This window comes from Bidens hawaiensis, unplaced genomic scaffold, assembly GCF_021521415.1.
Source record: "Bidens hawaiensis isolate Kalapana, Puna unplaced genomic scaffold, B.hawaiensis_p1.1 tig00041925_1, whole genome shotgun sequence".
Lineage (NCBI taxonomy): Eukaryota > Viridiplantae > Streptophyta > Magnoliopsida > Asterales > Asteraceae > Bidens > Bidens hawaiensis.
In genome coordinates, this window is record NW_027505754.1 from 1 (window position 1) to 15,145 (window position 15,145).

General features: G+C 35.0%; 2 protein-coding genes and 1 pseudogene across 2 annotated transcripts; all 3 read left to right on the forward strand.

Moving 5' to 3' along the window:
* The first annotated feature begins 1,833 nt into the window (after positions 1–1,833).
* LOC143615171 (secreted RxLR effector protein 161 pseudogene) lies at positions 1,834–3,290 on the forward strand (annotated as a pseudogene).
* An 800-nt stretch (positions 3,291–4,090) lies between these two features.
* Positions 4,091–6,776, forward strand: LOC143615170 (chaperonin-like RbcX protein 2, chloroplastic). The gene is made up of 5 exons (XM_077088369.1): positions 4,091–4,375; positions 4,904–4,995; positions 5,095–5,152; positions 5,423–5,488; positions 6,546–6,776. Exons 1-5 carry the CDS (start codon positions 4,091–4,093, stop codon positions 6,675–6,677), a joined length of 633 nt encoding a protein of 210 aa, XP_076944484.1. The 3' UTR covers positions 6,678–6,776.
* Positions 6,777–8,761: 1,985 nt separating this feature from the next.
* On the forward strand, positions 8,762–15,123 carry LOC143615176 (protein DETOXIFICATION 42-like). Its single transcript, XM_077088372.1, has 15 exons — positions 8,762–8,852; positions 9,089–9,235; positions 11,569–11,690; positions 11,800–11,994; positions 12,100–12,263; positions 12,342–12,477; positions 12,549–12,645; positions 12,838–12,938; positions 13,029–13,192; positions 13,703–13,774; positions 13,849–13,965; positions 14,045–14,140; positions 14,482–14,600; positions 14,688–14,811; positions 14,903–15,123. Exons 2-14 carry the CDS (start codon positions 9,177–9,179, stop codon positions 14,734–14,736), a joined length of 1,491 nt encoding a protein of 496 aa, XP_076944487.1. The 5' UTR covers positions 8,762–8,852; positions 9,089–9,176; the 3' UTR covers positions 14,737–14,811; positions 14,903–15,123.
* Positions 15,124–15,145: the final 22 nt, after the last annotated feature.

A 15,145-nucleotide genomic window follows, 5' to 3' on the forward strand; every position in this document is an offset into this window, starting at 1 on the left:
AAAACGCATTTTTGAGATAAACACATATTTAAGATTTTGTTATAAATTATATATATCACTTGTAGAGGCTAAGCGGCACGTAACCCTTGAAGTCCCACGCATCGAACCGGTTAATATTTGGAATAGCGAGTCACTGTTGAGTAGTACTACTGGGTTTGACAAACCCCACCCGACGCTAAGCTCAACTGGAGGTTGAGTGGGTGTAATTTTTGGCTAACACTTACCATGGTCTGGGTTTGACCTGGTGACGGGCACTTGATAAACAGTCAGCTTCGGTCTCGAACCACTTAGTAATACTTTTTGTATAGATTAGCTACCTATCGATATATAATTTGACATAACATTATCTGGTAACACTTAAACGCTGTAACGTGGTTACACACTTAAACGCTGTAACGTGGTTACACACTTAAACGCCGTAACGTGGTTACGCAAAACATTTTAAACGCCGTAACGTGGTTACGCAAAACATTTAAACGCCGTAACGTGGTTACGCAAAACTTTTAAACGCCGTAACGTGGTTACGCAAAACACTTAACGAAAACGCTGAACTCAAACGCTAAACGATTTATCTTATATAACTTGTGAACTCACCAACCTCGTGTTGACCCCTTTTAGTATGTTATTCTCAGGTAGCCGAGGTGCGGGCGCGCGGTTTAGGAGCATGCATTAATTGTTAAACATCTTACTCTGCAAACTTAATTTTAACATTTACATTTGGTTTTAAGTCGTCCTGCGTGACGCAACTTTTGAATTAAGGTTTTACGCTTCCGCACTTATTTTTCATTTAAACGTTTTCTTTGGTTTGGTTATAACTAATGATTCCGATCCTGCCAGTTCACACCCTCTGACGGTAAAACTCCGTTAGTGGATTTTGAGGGGTGTGACACTAGGAGAAGTGGTAGAGCAAGAAAATCTAAATCATTTGGTGATGATTTTCAACTATATTTGGTTGAAGGATCTAGAGATGGCATTCAAATTCAATATCAATATTGTTTCAATATTGAGGAAGATCCTAAAACCTATAGTGAGGCCATGGCATCTCGGGATGTAGCATTCTGGAAAGAAGCTATAAATGATGAGATTGATTCTATTATGCAAAACAATACTTGGAAAGTAACTGATCTACCCCTTGGATGTAAACCACTTGGTTGTAAATGGATCTTTAAAAAGAAGATGAAAGTAGACGGTTCTATTGACAAGTTTAAAGCCCGATTGGTTATTCAAGGCTTTAGGCAGAAAGAAGGAATCGACTATTTTGACACATATGCTCCTGTTGCTAGAATATCCACCATTAGATTGTTGGTTGCTTTAACAGCAATACACAATCTTGTGATTCACCAAATGGATGTAAAAACAGCTTTCTTAAATGGTGATTTGGATGAGGAGATATATATGAAACAACCAGAGGGTTTCGTCATGCCTGGTAATTGAACATAAGGTGTGCAAGCTTGTGAAGTCATTGTATGGCTTAAAGCAAGCACCTAAACAGTGCATCAAAAGTTTGATGAGATGGTTTTATCAAATGGTTTTGTGTTAAACCAAGCAGACAAGTGTGTGTATAGAAAATTTGATGCTTCTAGAAAAGGAGTTATAATTTGTCTATATGTCGATGACATGTTGATATTTGGAACTGACCAAGATCAAGTGGATAAAACAAAGAAATTTTTGTCATCTTGCTTTGACATGAAGGACATGGGGGAGGCGGAAGTGATCCTTGGTATAAGGATCAAACGGGTGAGAACAATGGTATAACAATTTCTCAATCTCATTATATTGAGAAAGATGTTGAAAAAGTTTAATTTTCATGATAGTTCTCCAGTTTGTACTCCAATGGATCCTGCGTTTAAGCTCTCACCTAATAAAGGTGTTGCGGTAAGTCAACTTGAATATTCAAGAGCTATTGGATCTCTCATGTATGCTATGATTAGCATAAGGCCAGATATAGCTTATGCTGTTGGAAAGCTTAGTAAGTATACTAGCAATCCAGGTGCAATGCATTGGCAAACTATGAATCGAGTATTTAGGTACTTGAAGGGAACCATAAAATATGGTTTGACTTACACTGGATTTCCTTCGGTTTTGGAAGGTTATTCAGATGCAAGTTGGATTAACAACATGGAAGATCATTCTTCCACAAGTGGATGGACCTTTCTACCTGGAGGAGGGTGCCATATCTTGGGCATCAAAGAAACAAACTTGTATAACTCATTCAACAATGGAATCTGAGTTTGTAGCATTAGCAGCAGCTGGAAAAGAAGCTGAATGGCTAAGAAACTTGATTTATGAGATTCCATTGTGGCCTAAACCAATATCACCAATATCTATAAGATGTGATAGTGCTGCTACCTTGGCTAAGGCTTATAGCCAAGTGTATAATGGAAAGTCTAGACACTTAGGTGTTAGACACAGCATGATTCGTGAGCTAATTATGCATGGGGTGATAACAGTTGAGTTTGTGAAAAGTCAACAGAATTTAGCCGATCATTTAACCAAAGAGTTATGTAGAGATCTTGTGCACAAGGCGGCTGTAGGGATGGGTTTAAAGTCCACATGATATTTCTCATGTTAAGATACCCAATTCCCACCTAATATGACGTTAGGTGCTGAATTCAATGTGGAAAGCTTAACATCTAGAAATTGGAACACTTCAGTAGTATCATCCCAAGGTAAGTGTTCAGACCTGCAAGTTAAAGGAGGTTGAAGGTTTCTTCTTAATAGTTCTTTGAAAAATTGCATATGCAGGTGCAAAAATAAAGAGCTACCTATATGAGCATGAAGTTTAGCCGCTTCAAGAAACTAGGACTTGGCTTTAATATGTTCATTGAAGGATGGGACATAGGCTAGTAAAAATAGTGTCAAGTAAGAACATATGAGTATGTAAACTTATGTGTATATTATCTTCATGTATTCATTATGAATAGAAAGGGTTCAATCCATAGTGACACCCCGATATTCGAATATTTGGAATGTGTAATACACTAAGGTGAAATTCAATCGTCGCGATATTTCATTCATGCATAAGTTTAATTGTTGTGAATTGAATAAGTTAATCAAGGATTACGCCTAAAATGGGGGAGGAATGTTAGATATTTTAGTGTAATCGGGATTGATTTGGTGACCAAATGGATTTATAATACACATCAAACAAGTTAGGAGGTGCGGGCGGCACGCTTGTTTGAGTTATTATAATTCCGAGTGTTCGGTTGGAATCCCGAACGGGGGATCCAAGGGGGCAGCGCCCCCTGTAGCAGGGTCCAAGGGGCGGCAGCCCCTGGCAGGGTCCAAGGGGCGGCGCCCCTGGCTAGGGTTGAGCTGCCAGGTCAGCTTGGAAAATATTTATTTTCGTTAATATTGTTATGTTAAAAATTCATTAGATTTTGAATTTTTAAATAATTAACGTTTACTTTCAAAATTATTTTTCCCTCACAAAAACGGTTGGGAAACCGTTTTCAACTGCCATTGGCAGTTTTTCCCCATATGAGATTCGTTCATGTTTTTGGTCATATATAATTATTATTATAATTTTTTTTTGGTTCAATCAATCCACTCAAAATTATACTAGTTGTTCAAAATTCTTTGAATTGTATCCGATTAAATTATTCGGGTGAACCGCCGAAATAATTTGATCTGAAAGTGCTATCACGCCTCTCAGATTTCCGGGTTTTATACGAAATTTCCCCAATAAAGTCATAAAATATCCTACAATAGCTAAATACCGCTAATCACCACTCGTTTCTTTTATCAACTTAACGGACTTTCGTTACCACAAACCATTACAACACTTACAACTCAGGAAGAAGTGAACCCAATAAATAATGAAACAAGTATTTCTAATGAAAATACATACTGGTTGGACCATTTTGTGCCTCAAGTTTTAAACATTATTTCTGGTCACGATTTCTTGCCCATCAAAACACATCACCTTACACCTTTCTTTTACACATCAACCGAACAATTTTATAATTTCTTTTACACCAACCAAAATAATCATTCATATTCCATCTGGGTACGTATTTCGTATTTTCTTATTTCATTCAAAATTGTGCAAAAAGATTCTAACATAAATCATAAATCATAACTTTGAAACATGGTGGGGGGTATATGTGTTCTGAATTCACCTATGGTGGATTCATATACTTCCCCATGTGTGTGTCTTGTTGCACTTGCATCAACTCGTGCCGATCAAACGAATAATCGCGATTTGAATTTGAGACAGAAACTAGTCATTAAAAAGATGAGTTCTTCTTTCATGGGTTCCGGGTTTCCCGCAAAAGCAATGGCTTCTAAGAAGCAAAAAAGGATTACAGGTTTGGTGATTGTTAATAATCTTGGTGGACAGTATGAGGAGGATGGTTTTGATGATGTTAAAGGAGTAAGAATATGTTGATCATATTTGTTTAATTATTGTATTTTTATTTAATTATATATTAACTATGGTTTCATATGTATTTGAGCATGTAAATACTTTATTTGGTTGAGGGTTTTGATATTGATTCTAGTATGATGGTGAATTACTAGAAATCAGCTCGTTAGAAGCTTGAAGCACGTTCTTAGATGAACTCTAGTCTAAATTAGAGTTCGTTTAGTAAGCAAACTGAAACACGAGACTAACTAGGCTCATGAGCTTGTTATAAGTATAAGTTATCTAAATAATATATGTATGACATATATAGTGTAAATATATTATATAATTATATGTGTATATAATTTAAATAATTAAATAAATAATAAATGAGCTGAACTTGAATTTTGAAAAATGACTCACAAATTGATATCAAACATTATATATATAGCTCGAAATAATCTAAGGTCGAGTTTAAACGAGCTCGACTTGTTTAGCTTTGTATTTTCCTTTTCTTTTGTTAATGAATCCTATGATCAAATGATGTGTTTCCTGCAGCAAATCTTTAATCTTTTCACACTCACGGCTGTAAGGACTATTATGAGCCAACTTTATGAGATGAATCCAACACAATATCAATGGTTCTACGAGTAAGTATACCACGTTTTTGGGAACCTATCCTCTATAACACCATGAGGTTATTCCATTTCTACTTTTGATACCATTTTTATTCTTGTTTCATTATTTAGTTATGTAAGAACAAACAAGCCCACCAATGGAAAACGATTCCTTCATCTTCTCCAAAAGGTACACAAAGCTCTCAAAATGTGAATTTCAACCTATTACTTATCAATGAGTCGATTTATGTTATGTTTGAGTTCATATACGTCAAATAGTAAAATCTTGATGACATTAAAACATGTCAAATGATTAATGAGTTGAACTTGTGGAAATACATAGATTTTTTTGTTATCATAATATATTGTTTGGTAGAAAGGTTGAAAACACGGAAAAAATGTTTGCGTGTTAACCTAACCCAACACGTATTTTATTTTAATCCACATCTTGTTTTGATAGGAGAATCATGAACTTGCGGAAAGAGTAATGGTGACACGCCTTCACCTCTTTGCAAAATGGGTAAAGGTATTAAATCAAGAACATTTGTGTTAGATTTGTTGGATTTTATGGACGTTTCGAGTCGAGTCAACGCGACCGACCCGAATTTGACCCGGACTGAGTTACACCGGGGGTTAACAGATTATATATTAGCCCACTTAAGTGTTAATTGGGCTCGACACAAAAGACTATATGGACCGAATGATGGTTTAAGGCTTTGGGTTATTAATTGGGCTTAAAGCCCAATGGGGTTTAATTGTTAAACCCTAATTATTTACTATAAATAGATAATGATACTTCCATTTTTATCAACCCCAATATAAAATCAGAAACCCTAGCTGCCTCTTCTTCTCCGGCGCCGTTTTCCGGCCACCGGAAAACCGAGCTCATCTAGATAGTCACCATCTTCTGTCCATTAATCACTGGAACCCTCTGCCGCCCTATATAAGCTTCATAATCGTCCAGAACCTGCATTTTCCGGCAACCTTTGAAGATTCCGGCGAGGGTCGTTTTTCCGGTGAACTCAATTCCGGCCGCCGCTGCTTCTAATCACCACTGGACATTACCGCCGCCTGTTCTGGAGATCCGGTACTGCTGTTCATTGCTGATATTAAGTTGTTGCTCCTGTTCCGTCGTATCGCCGCCCTCCTCCGCCGCCATTCCGCCGCCGGAGCTGCTGTGGTATTCCGTCGGAGCTTCCGTGAAGTTCTATAGTGTCCAGATCTAGCATATTTGTTAATACCTCGGTGTCTTCCCGGTTCTTGTAACCGAGGTATGTCGAATAACCCCTATGGTTGTTTATTTATTCGTACTCGTATTGTTGTAATCGGATCCGGGTTCGGGTTTCCGTTTATGGTTCGTTTACTCGTTAATATCCGCTGCGTTTTATTGTTCGTTTATGAGTTTGATTGTTAATATGGATTAATAATTATCGAAACGAAATATTAACTAAAACGGGTTCAAAATAGTTTAACCGTTTATGTCTCGGACCACCGTTGGAACCCAACAAGATTTTGCATGTTTGCCTCAAGAACTTGAAAAAAAGATATCAAATTTGATTTGTGGGTGCTGTATTCTCTTTTAGGAACTGGACCATGCTAAAATGTTCAATGATCTTTCGGATCAGAACTTGGAGTTGATGCGCGAACGACTCTTGGAAACCGTGAAATGGCCAACCGATGATAACGATCGTACAAACACAGATGTAGTTGGATGAAAAGTTATTTTGTTGATGATCATGATGCTTGGATTCATTCATACCAACAAAGTGTAACATTTAGTAATCCGAAAAGATAAAAGCACCAATAATATTTAGAAGTGCAAAAGGTTATAGAACAGAGAATTTTAGGATTATAAGTTATAATTTATGCTTAAATAATTTTATTTTTTATATTTAATAACTACTCAGTTTTTTTTTTGGTTGGTAATTTACATTAACAAGTGAGTTAATTATCATTTACCCAGTATCCAATAAAGAAAAGGTGAACAAGGCATATATGCATTTGTTATATTCTTATCCTAGCATTTTTCTTTATTGATGGTATTTATTATTTAATTCTAGATTTCTAGATCAACGTTTGGAATTTTTGTCTTGTTTGTTTTCAGATTTATAATCATATTATTCTTATGCATAGAAAGCATATGAATATGTACATATAATATTTTCAAGCTTAGAATCATAACTTAAAGAGAAAAGAAAACAAATTTGTTTGTGACATGAATTGTTTAAATAATTTTATACTTGTTTCTACCTTAGTTGTTTACAAAGCCGCTTAACTCCAAATTTGAGACCATTATCTGGCAACATATTCAATGTTGGTTGTAGTATATAGAGAAGTGAATGGGATTTGTTAAAAAAAAACTCGCCACTCGTTCAGATTTTGTTCACAAAAAGCTCGCTAAAAACTGGAGCATTTATGAACGAGGCCTAACCGACTTTAATCGATTTATAAGCGAGCCATGCCAAGTTAAACTCGCTTATTTTACTCGTTTGGGCTCATAAACCTATTTTTTGGGCTTAATGTCTATTAGCCTAAGTGAGACCATCCTATTACTAGTTTTAAATACTGATTTTAGTATAGCTTTTTAATTATGATATTAAAATATTAATAAACTTTATTTAACCAAGTTGGCTAGAGCTCAAATTTTAACTCTTTAAAAAATAAATTAATCAAGCATGGTTGACTCATTTAATTCAAAGTCTGATCTAAAGTTGGTTTGGCTCAGCTCAACTCAACTCAACTCAACTCACATGTTAAGAAGCCCCAGTGTAAAGTTACTATAATCAATTAATCGCCTTAATTTAGTAAAGTGCACCTCTCCCTAAAGGTGTTAGATAAATATATAATAGGGAGTTAGAAATGATAGAAAACCCAAACCTATGAAAATATTGTTTGTTATTTGCTTTGATGACGGAGTCAGGATTTTTTTCCTATGGTGTTAGTATTTCTGCATGCTAGGCTTTCTAACAACTCGATCCCAAAAATTCTGATAAAGTCATAATAAAAGACAATGCAATAATAAAAATGTGTTGTCATTGGAATAACACATAATAAAATACATGTCTTTTAAAGTACAAAGAAAATACAATTTATAGTCACGGGTTCCATGTTTTGAAAATGATATATTACATCTTCAATAACAACTTTTGTAACGTTTGTCAATTTTCTTTTCAAAAATCGTTTCATAAACCTTAACATTCATTTTATCAACAAAGAAAACTATAATTAATAGGCCAACAAGTAAACTAACTAAAATTTCAAGTTTCACTGAACAAAACCATCTAATTTAATCAAGTTCAAATTAAAATTTCACATCAACAAACATAATTTCACCATCATATTTCATAAAAAATACATATAATTTCAAGTTTCATGCTTGAAGAACATCTAACCCACTTCAATCGTTGTTGGTTCGTCTAATCTAGTGGGCACACGTCACAAAGATTAGAAATATTATATAATTTAAATATAATATTGTTATATTTATATTTTGAAACAAAAATAATTTATTTTAAAAGAAAATCAATGTAATGTACATATAACATGCGTAATTATTGTCGGCGCATTTACCCTAAACTACGTGTCAGGTATCGCATCCTAACGTCTTCCTTGCATCATTTATATGAAAAGTCTCTTAGAAAACTAACCCGTCCCTAGGTGTAAATAATTATTTTGATAACTTAAAGGAGTCAAGTCTACAACCAATGCCCACTAGTCTCTCTCATAGTCTCATGGCTGAGAAATGTTTGATGTTTGAAAGAGACCATCTCAATTCTCAACCATAAGCTTCTTTTATTCTACATATTCTTCTTCTTCTTTAAAAGTGTCACAAGTCTGTTTTCTTAACTACAAACACTCTCCCCTCAACTTACTCTCACCATAAATTCAAAGTAACCATTTATTTCTTGTTTTCATTTTCATGTTTCACGTTCTTTATCTCTAATTTCATATTTCTCTTTCGCGGTGTACGCGTGTTTGTTATCGCTTTCGTTTTCTATTGAATGAGTATATATATGTTTATATAAATATAAAGTGTGAAGCGAAGTGATGTATGTAAAACACTTTATAAACATAAAAAAACATTAGAGTATGATGTTTCATGATCTCTAATCCTGTTTGCTTCTAGGATTATTGCAGGGAATTAGGAACTCTATCAACAGAGGAAAATTTTGTTTGGATATTAATTCACGATTTTGCCCTCCAATCAAGGGGTCATGTCTCAGAAAGATGATGGACATCCATGTGGGATCTCCATTTTCTTTAAAGATGCTAGGTACTCTTCCATTTACCATTAATAAATTTTAATGTAGGATTACATTTTTTAATGTTTTATGTTGATCTATACATAGTAATTTTTTTTTATTTTACTAATGTTTATAACAAAAGAAATAGTGTTTATAATGAAATGAAAGGAAAGCGGACAACAAGCTGTAAACACTTTTTGAAATAATAAACTTCCAATTTTCGAGACTCAAAAGTTTATGTGAAGAAATTAATTTCTCAAAAAAACATACATCATTTATTAGTCATCATATTCAAAACGTTTGGTATTTATAAAACACACAACGTTTTCTACCTTATTAATTTCTAAATAATAAAAAATTAGATACAAAAAGTACACAGAGAACTATAAAAGTATGGATTAACTTTATTATTATTTCCATATAGACTCCAAAAACCTTTATATACAAAAGAAAAAAAAACTAAATATTATTACTAGAAGAATGGAATCCATCACGTGACACGCAATGTATCTCGTTATTCTGTTTCACTTCTTAGAAAGAATCTCATGTAGTTGGATCCTCAAGAACAGCCACAAGAATTCTTAGAATTAGAATTAGATTCCGACTTAACATCTCTCATATCAAGTATCTTTTATGAGCAAGAGTCTTATATACCATACCATCTGACACTAGATTGACAAATTATTAAGCCAAGATGAATATCACAATATTAATAAGAAAAGGAAAGAGTAGCAAAGCTCAAACCAAGCACAACACAAACTGTATTTTTTTAAATCACAAACAAACACACATAGTTTAATCCAATTAAGAGCATAGGTATTGCAGGTTTCTACTACTCGAAAGGATAGAGAGAGCTTACTTTCGCTGAGACCCTCCACTTAAAAAACTTTTTCTAAAAAATCGTCTACATGCAAATAGTATGAAGTGGTGAGTAAACGATAGTAGCAACAAATAGAAAAGATAAATAAGCAAAAAGAAAAAGGTGCACTGGCTCTCTTACAAGTAACTAGCTATACACTCTCCAAAGATGTCGAAAAACCAAAACAACACTGAAAGGCTGTTTGGTAGCCTCTTAATATTTCAATTAAGATGTTGCCTCTGAATTAGTCAACATCGAATTTTGTTTGGTGTACTAAAACGAAACCACTGAATCGGTCATGAAGCCTCTTACCCGGTCAGACTTAGGGGCTGTTTGGTCAACCCTCTTAATTGCTTAGGTGGTGGGCTCCAAACAGCCCATAAGGCACGAATTAGATAAGGCAAAAACGTACAGAAAAAGCTAAGACCCAAGACAAATTTATGACAAATCTATAAACTCTCCTAAAAGTCCATAACCTTAATCTGACGTCTCAAATAAGTCATATTTCTGATCATGTCCTCAAAGATATATAAGTCTAACAGATCCTACTCGTTCAAACCATGTTAGTTTGGGTTTGCCTCTGCTTCTTGTCTAGTCCACTATGAAACCATCTCATTTCCCCTCCTTTATCTTACCCGAGATACATGTAATCCCAAATTCTCCTAAAGAAATCATTTTGTATCATGTCCATTCTTGTGTGCCACACATCCACTGCAACATCTTCGTCCATTCTACCTCCAACTTTCACGCATGCGTCTTCTTGACGGCCCAACAATCCTTTCAAGTCACACTAGCTACTTCTAAAATCACAACACATCTACCTCCAACTTTAGCGCTTATGTCTTCTTGATCCTTCATCTTCACCTTAACCGAATATGAAAACAAAGACTCCTACCAATGGTCACACCAAGATCATGGGATGTGATCTTCACATCGTTTTCTACATCATTACACTCTCCTCACGCTTGAAGCGCGCCTCATGCATTCATGCACATTTTTTAAACCAGTGCTCGAGGTGTCTTTTTTCCTTCATCACAAGGAGATCTATCATCATAGGTTCCTCACTTATTTTTCTGGTTCAGACTATTTGTAAGTAGAACTATATTGTTAATTCTTTGGTTTTACATAGTCGAAACTTCAACTTATTGCTTGAGACAAGTAATCGTGATCTTTAAAGTAATTTCGCCCACACTGCTTAATAAAGCAACGTGCCTAGGCTTTGCGACAAATTGTTTTGTAAGATACAACGGACGGATAGTATACCATATGAACATTGTATGGGGATGATAAGCCGATAAAATATACTGAAATTTCAATAACATATTAATCATCTCTAGTACCACATATAATTGTCTGTTAATTGCTCGTGTAATAAAAATTGTTTTTGTGATCACCAAAATGCAAACTGACTTTTTCAAACTTTATGAAAACTTATTTCTCAAACTTTATCAAATGACAAATAATATCATTAAAACTCTTCTTTATGCAAGAGTGGAATTGCAGGTTAGCATTGAAAATGGATGATCTTGGTTTGGAGATAGCAAAAATAGCATTACCAGCAGCACTTGCCCTGACAGCTGATCCGATTGCGTCTCTTGTTGACACAGCTTTCATCGGTCAAATTGGTAAATTGGCATTAATATAAATTAACATTTGTGTGCGCGCGCTGCGCGCGCTTTTACTTAGATGAGGTACCTTTTTTATGTAACAAAAAAATAAATATGTGTTATTCAGGTGCAATCGAACTTGCAGCCGTAGGAGTTTCCATAGCGGTGTTCAACCAAGTATCAAGAATCGCAATATTTCCCCTAGTAAGCATTACAACCTCTTTTGTGGCCGAGGAGGACGCCGTCTCAAACTCGAGTCATGAAAACTTGGAAATGCATGAACACACCGAAAACAAAATGTTGCTTCAACATGAACAAACAAGTAATATGTTACAAAGGCTCATTGCTTTATGAAATCTAGTTTGTATCATAAGAAAATATATGTATCAAAGCATTTACTCCAAGTCCCATGTTTGCATATTGTTAGTGACCAAGTCACCCGATTCAGAGTCACTTGTTACAACCTATAAGAAAAAGCGGATACCATCCGCTTCTGCTGCTTTAGTTATCGGGAGTGTTATGGGATTATTGCAAGCTGTACTTTTAATTATTGGAGCAAAACCCGTGTTGGGTTTTATGGGGATCAAATCCGTAAGTACTGGAATCGATGTTTATTTTTTGAATAATATGGATCTGTATGTATTTTACAACTTATTGTTACATACATAGGATTCTCCCATGTTACATCCCGCGCAACAATACTTAAAGTTAAGGTCGCTTGGAGCTCCTGCCGTTTTACTTTCATTGGCGATGCAAGGAGTCTTTCGTGGTTTTAAAGACACGAAAACTCCTTTGTATGCCACTGGTAAGTAAAATGACCATATTATCCTTTTTCGATTTTACATTAATTTTCTGTGTAATAACTCTTAACTTTAGTGGCAGGAGATGTGACAAATATTATTTTAGACCCAATATTTATGTTTGTTTTTGGTCTTGGGGTTAGTGGCGCAGCCATTGCTCACGTTATATCTCAGTAAGTTGCCTAAGTTTTTTTAACTAGTTCAAAATATTCATTCAGTTTTTATGATCAAATGGATTTATTTTTAAGATGAGAGACCGATAAACATAAAGTAGACGCACGAATTATTTTATGTTTTTCATAACTATAGAGATAAAATACTGTCTGATCTGAAACTCTTGTGATTTTATATTTATTATTTGTTAGGTACTTGATTTCGGTAATACTATTTTGGAGATTACTAGAAAAGATCGAGCTCGTACCACCTACTTCTAAACATCTTCAATTTGGTCGATTTCTCAAAAACGGTGAGTCATGAAATACTCGAAAATGAAGCTAATCCGTACACGATTATAAAACCAAAATCTTTGTTTCATATGTTTTTGACTTTTCAACAGGGTTTCTACTGTTAATGAGAGTTATGGCTGTAACGTTTTGTGTAACATTGTCTGCATCACTGGCTGCAAGACAAGGGTCAACCACAATGGCTGCATTTCAAGTTTGCTTGCAAGTTTGGTTAGCAACATCACTTTTAGCCGACGGGTTGGCTGTCGCTGGTCAGGTATTCATCTTACCCCTAGAGACGAAATAAACCCGAACCTGATTGGAATACTTTAATGTTATTTGTGTATGAAATCTAATATAAAAATTTTATAGGTTTGGGACCAGTATGAGATTAGGTAATACTACCTTATTACCCAAACTAGTTCACCTGAAAGTATTAATATATTATATTATCTTAAAAAATATAGTAAATAGTATGTTGAAATTGTTTAGAATTTGAGATTATTAAAATTATAGAATTGTTAGAATGTAGTAAATGGATTTTGATATTTCAAGTCGGTTTTGGGGTGAGTTTAAGACCGGGTTTTGGGTAATGAGCATTCTAACATGTAATTACTAACAACATAAGATCATAAACGGGTATACCTGACAATCGTGTGTATGCATGTAAACTTGATGGTATGGGCCATGGTTTTATAATCGGTTAAGAAACTAGGTACGCTACCCCATCACCTCATTCTCTTATGTTCTAACACTTAAACGATTCATCGCGCTTATACATTTGAAGGCTATACTTGCAAGCGCGTTTGCAAGAACCGATTATGAGAAGGTCACAGCAACTGCTTCAAGAGTTTTGCAGGTATGGTTGAGGACCGTGTTTTGCGTTAATATATTGTGACAATTTCAAACTAATTGCATCAACCGACAATGCAGCTAGGTGTGGTTCTTGGAGTCGTATTGGCTGTTTTCTTAGGGGTCGGGTTACACTTCGGGGCAAGATTGTTTACAAAAGATGTTGGTGTCCTCCATCTTATTAGCATCGGCATACCGGTATTAATAGCACAATAAAAACCATATTTTTACTGATTACAAGCTAACTCTTTTAACAGTTCAATTCTACTTTTATCAGTTTGTAGCTGCAACTCAACCAATCAATGCACTTGCCTTTGTTTTTGATGGTGTGAACTTTGGAGCATCTGATTTTGCATATGCTGCATATTCTATGGTAAACTCATTTTCGCACTTGGGGTGGCAATCGTTTCAGACCTTAAAATTTTAACATCTCAAAGACATCAATCCTAACTCGGACACGTTCTCTCACTAAACTATGACAACCCAACCTGATTACTTATGTTGTACCGTTCAACTAAACAGGTTGACCTGAACAAGGGTACATGACCTCTATTAAACTATGACAACCCAAAACCTGATAATCGTATTTCATGTTTTGTCAGGAATTATCAACCCTAGTCACAACTATCGTTTCTATCTATTTTCATTTTCACACCAGAGAAAGGAAAATGTTTTAAATAAGCACTAACGACTATTACGAAATTTGGTTGTTAGGTTTTGGTTGCTATGATTAGCATTCTATCACTATTCATCGCCTCAAGCCATGGATTCATCGGACTATGGGTTGCTCTTACTTTTTACATGAGTTTGAGAGCGCTTGCAGGATTTTGGAGGTAATTATTCTTGTCACAAAACCATTAACCAACCCACGAGTTATCGGCTGATGTTACTCCTTTTGTGTCATCATTGTATTCTTGCAGGATAGGGACAAGAACCGGACCATGGTGCTTTCTAAAGGGTACATCATAGATTTGCTAAAAGATATATTTCGTAGTATTATCATCCCCTAAACACGTTTGGGCAACTTATACTGTATACTAGTTCGTGTTCCTTGGTTCTTGGAGCCGTTTTTAGCTTCTTTTTGGAATATGTCTTTGGTTAAGACAATATGAAACAATATTTGAAACTTATCAAGTGTATTTATGTTACATGGGGCGCAAATCACACACATTAATGCTCTACAAATTTCATGTAAAAAACCAAAAAAGAAGCAACAAGAGGCATAAAAACTCTATTAATGTTTTTGCATGTTTAGATACAAATGGGCATGAAGCATCATGCCATGTATACCATATTAACCTACACAATTCTCTAACAAAGGCACAAACGTATTTGCAAAACCGAAAGAATTAATCAAAAATGTACTAACCTCATATTC

Coding starts and splice junctions, on each gene's coding strand:
- LOC143615170 (XM_077088369.1), top strand. CDS start 4,091: ATGGTGGGGGGTATATGTGTTCTGAATTCACCTATGGTGGATTCATAT. Junction 4,996..5,094: donor CAATATCAATGGTTCTACGA/GTAAGTATACCA, acceptor TTCATTATTTAG/TTATGTAAGAACAAACAAGC. Junction 5,489..6,545: donor TCTTTGCAAAATGGGTAAAG/GTATTAAATCAA, acceptor ATTCTCTTTTAG/GAACTGGACCATGCTAAAAT.
- LOC143615176 (XM_077088372.1), top strand. CDS start 9,177: ATGTCTCAGAAAGATGATGGACATCCATGTGGGATCTCCATTTTCTTT. Junction 12,939..13,028: donor TGGTCGATTTCTCAAAAACG/GTGAGTCATGAA, acceptor ACTTTTCAACAG/GGTTTCTACTGTTAATGAGA. Junction 14,601..14,687: donor GCGCTTGCAGGATTTTGGAG/GTAATTATTCTT, acceptor GTATTCTTGCAG/GATAGGGACAAGAACCGGAC.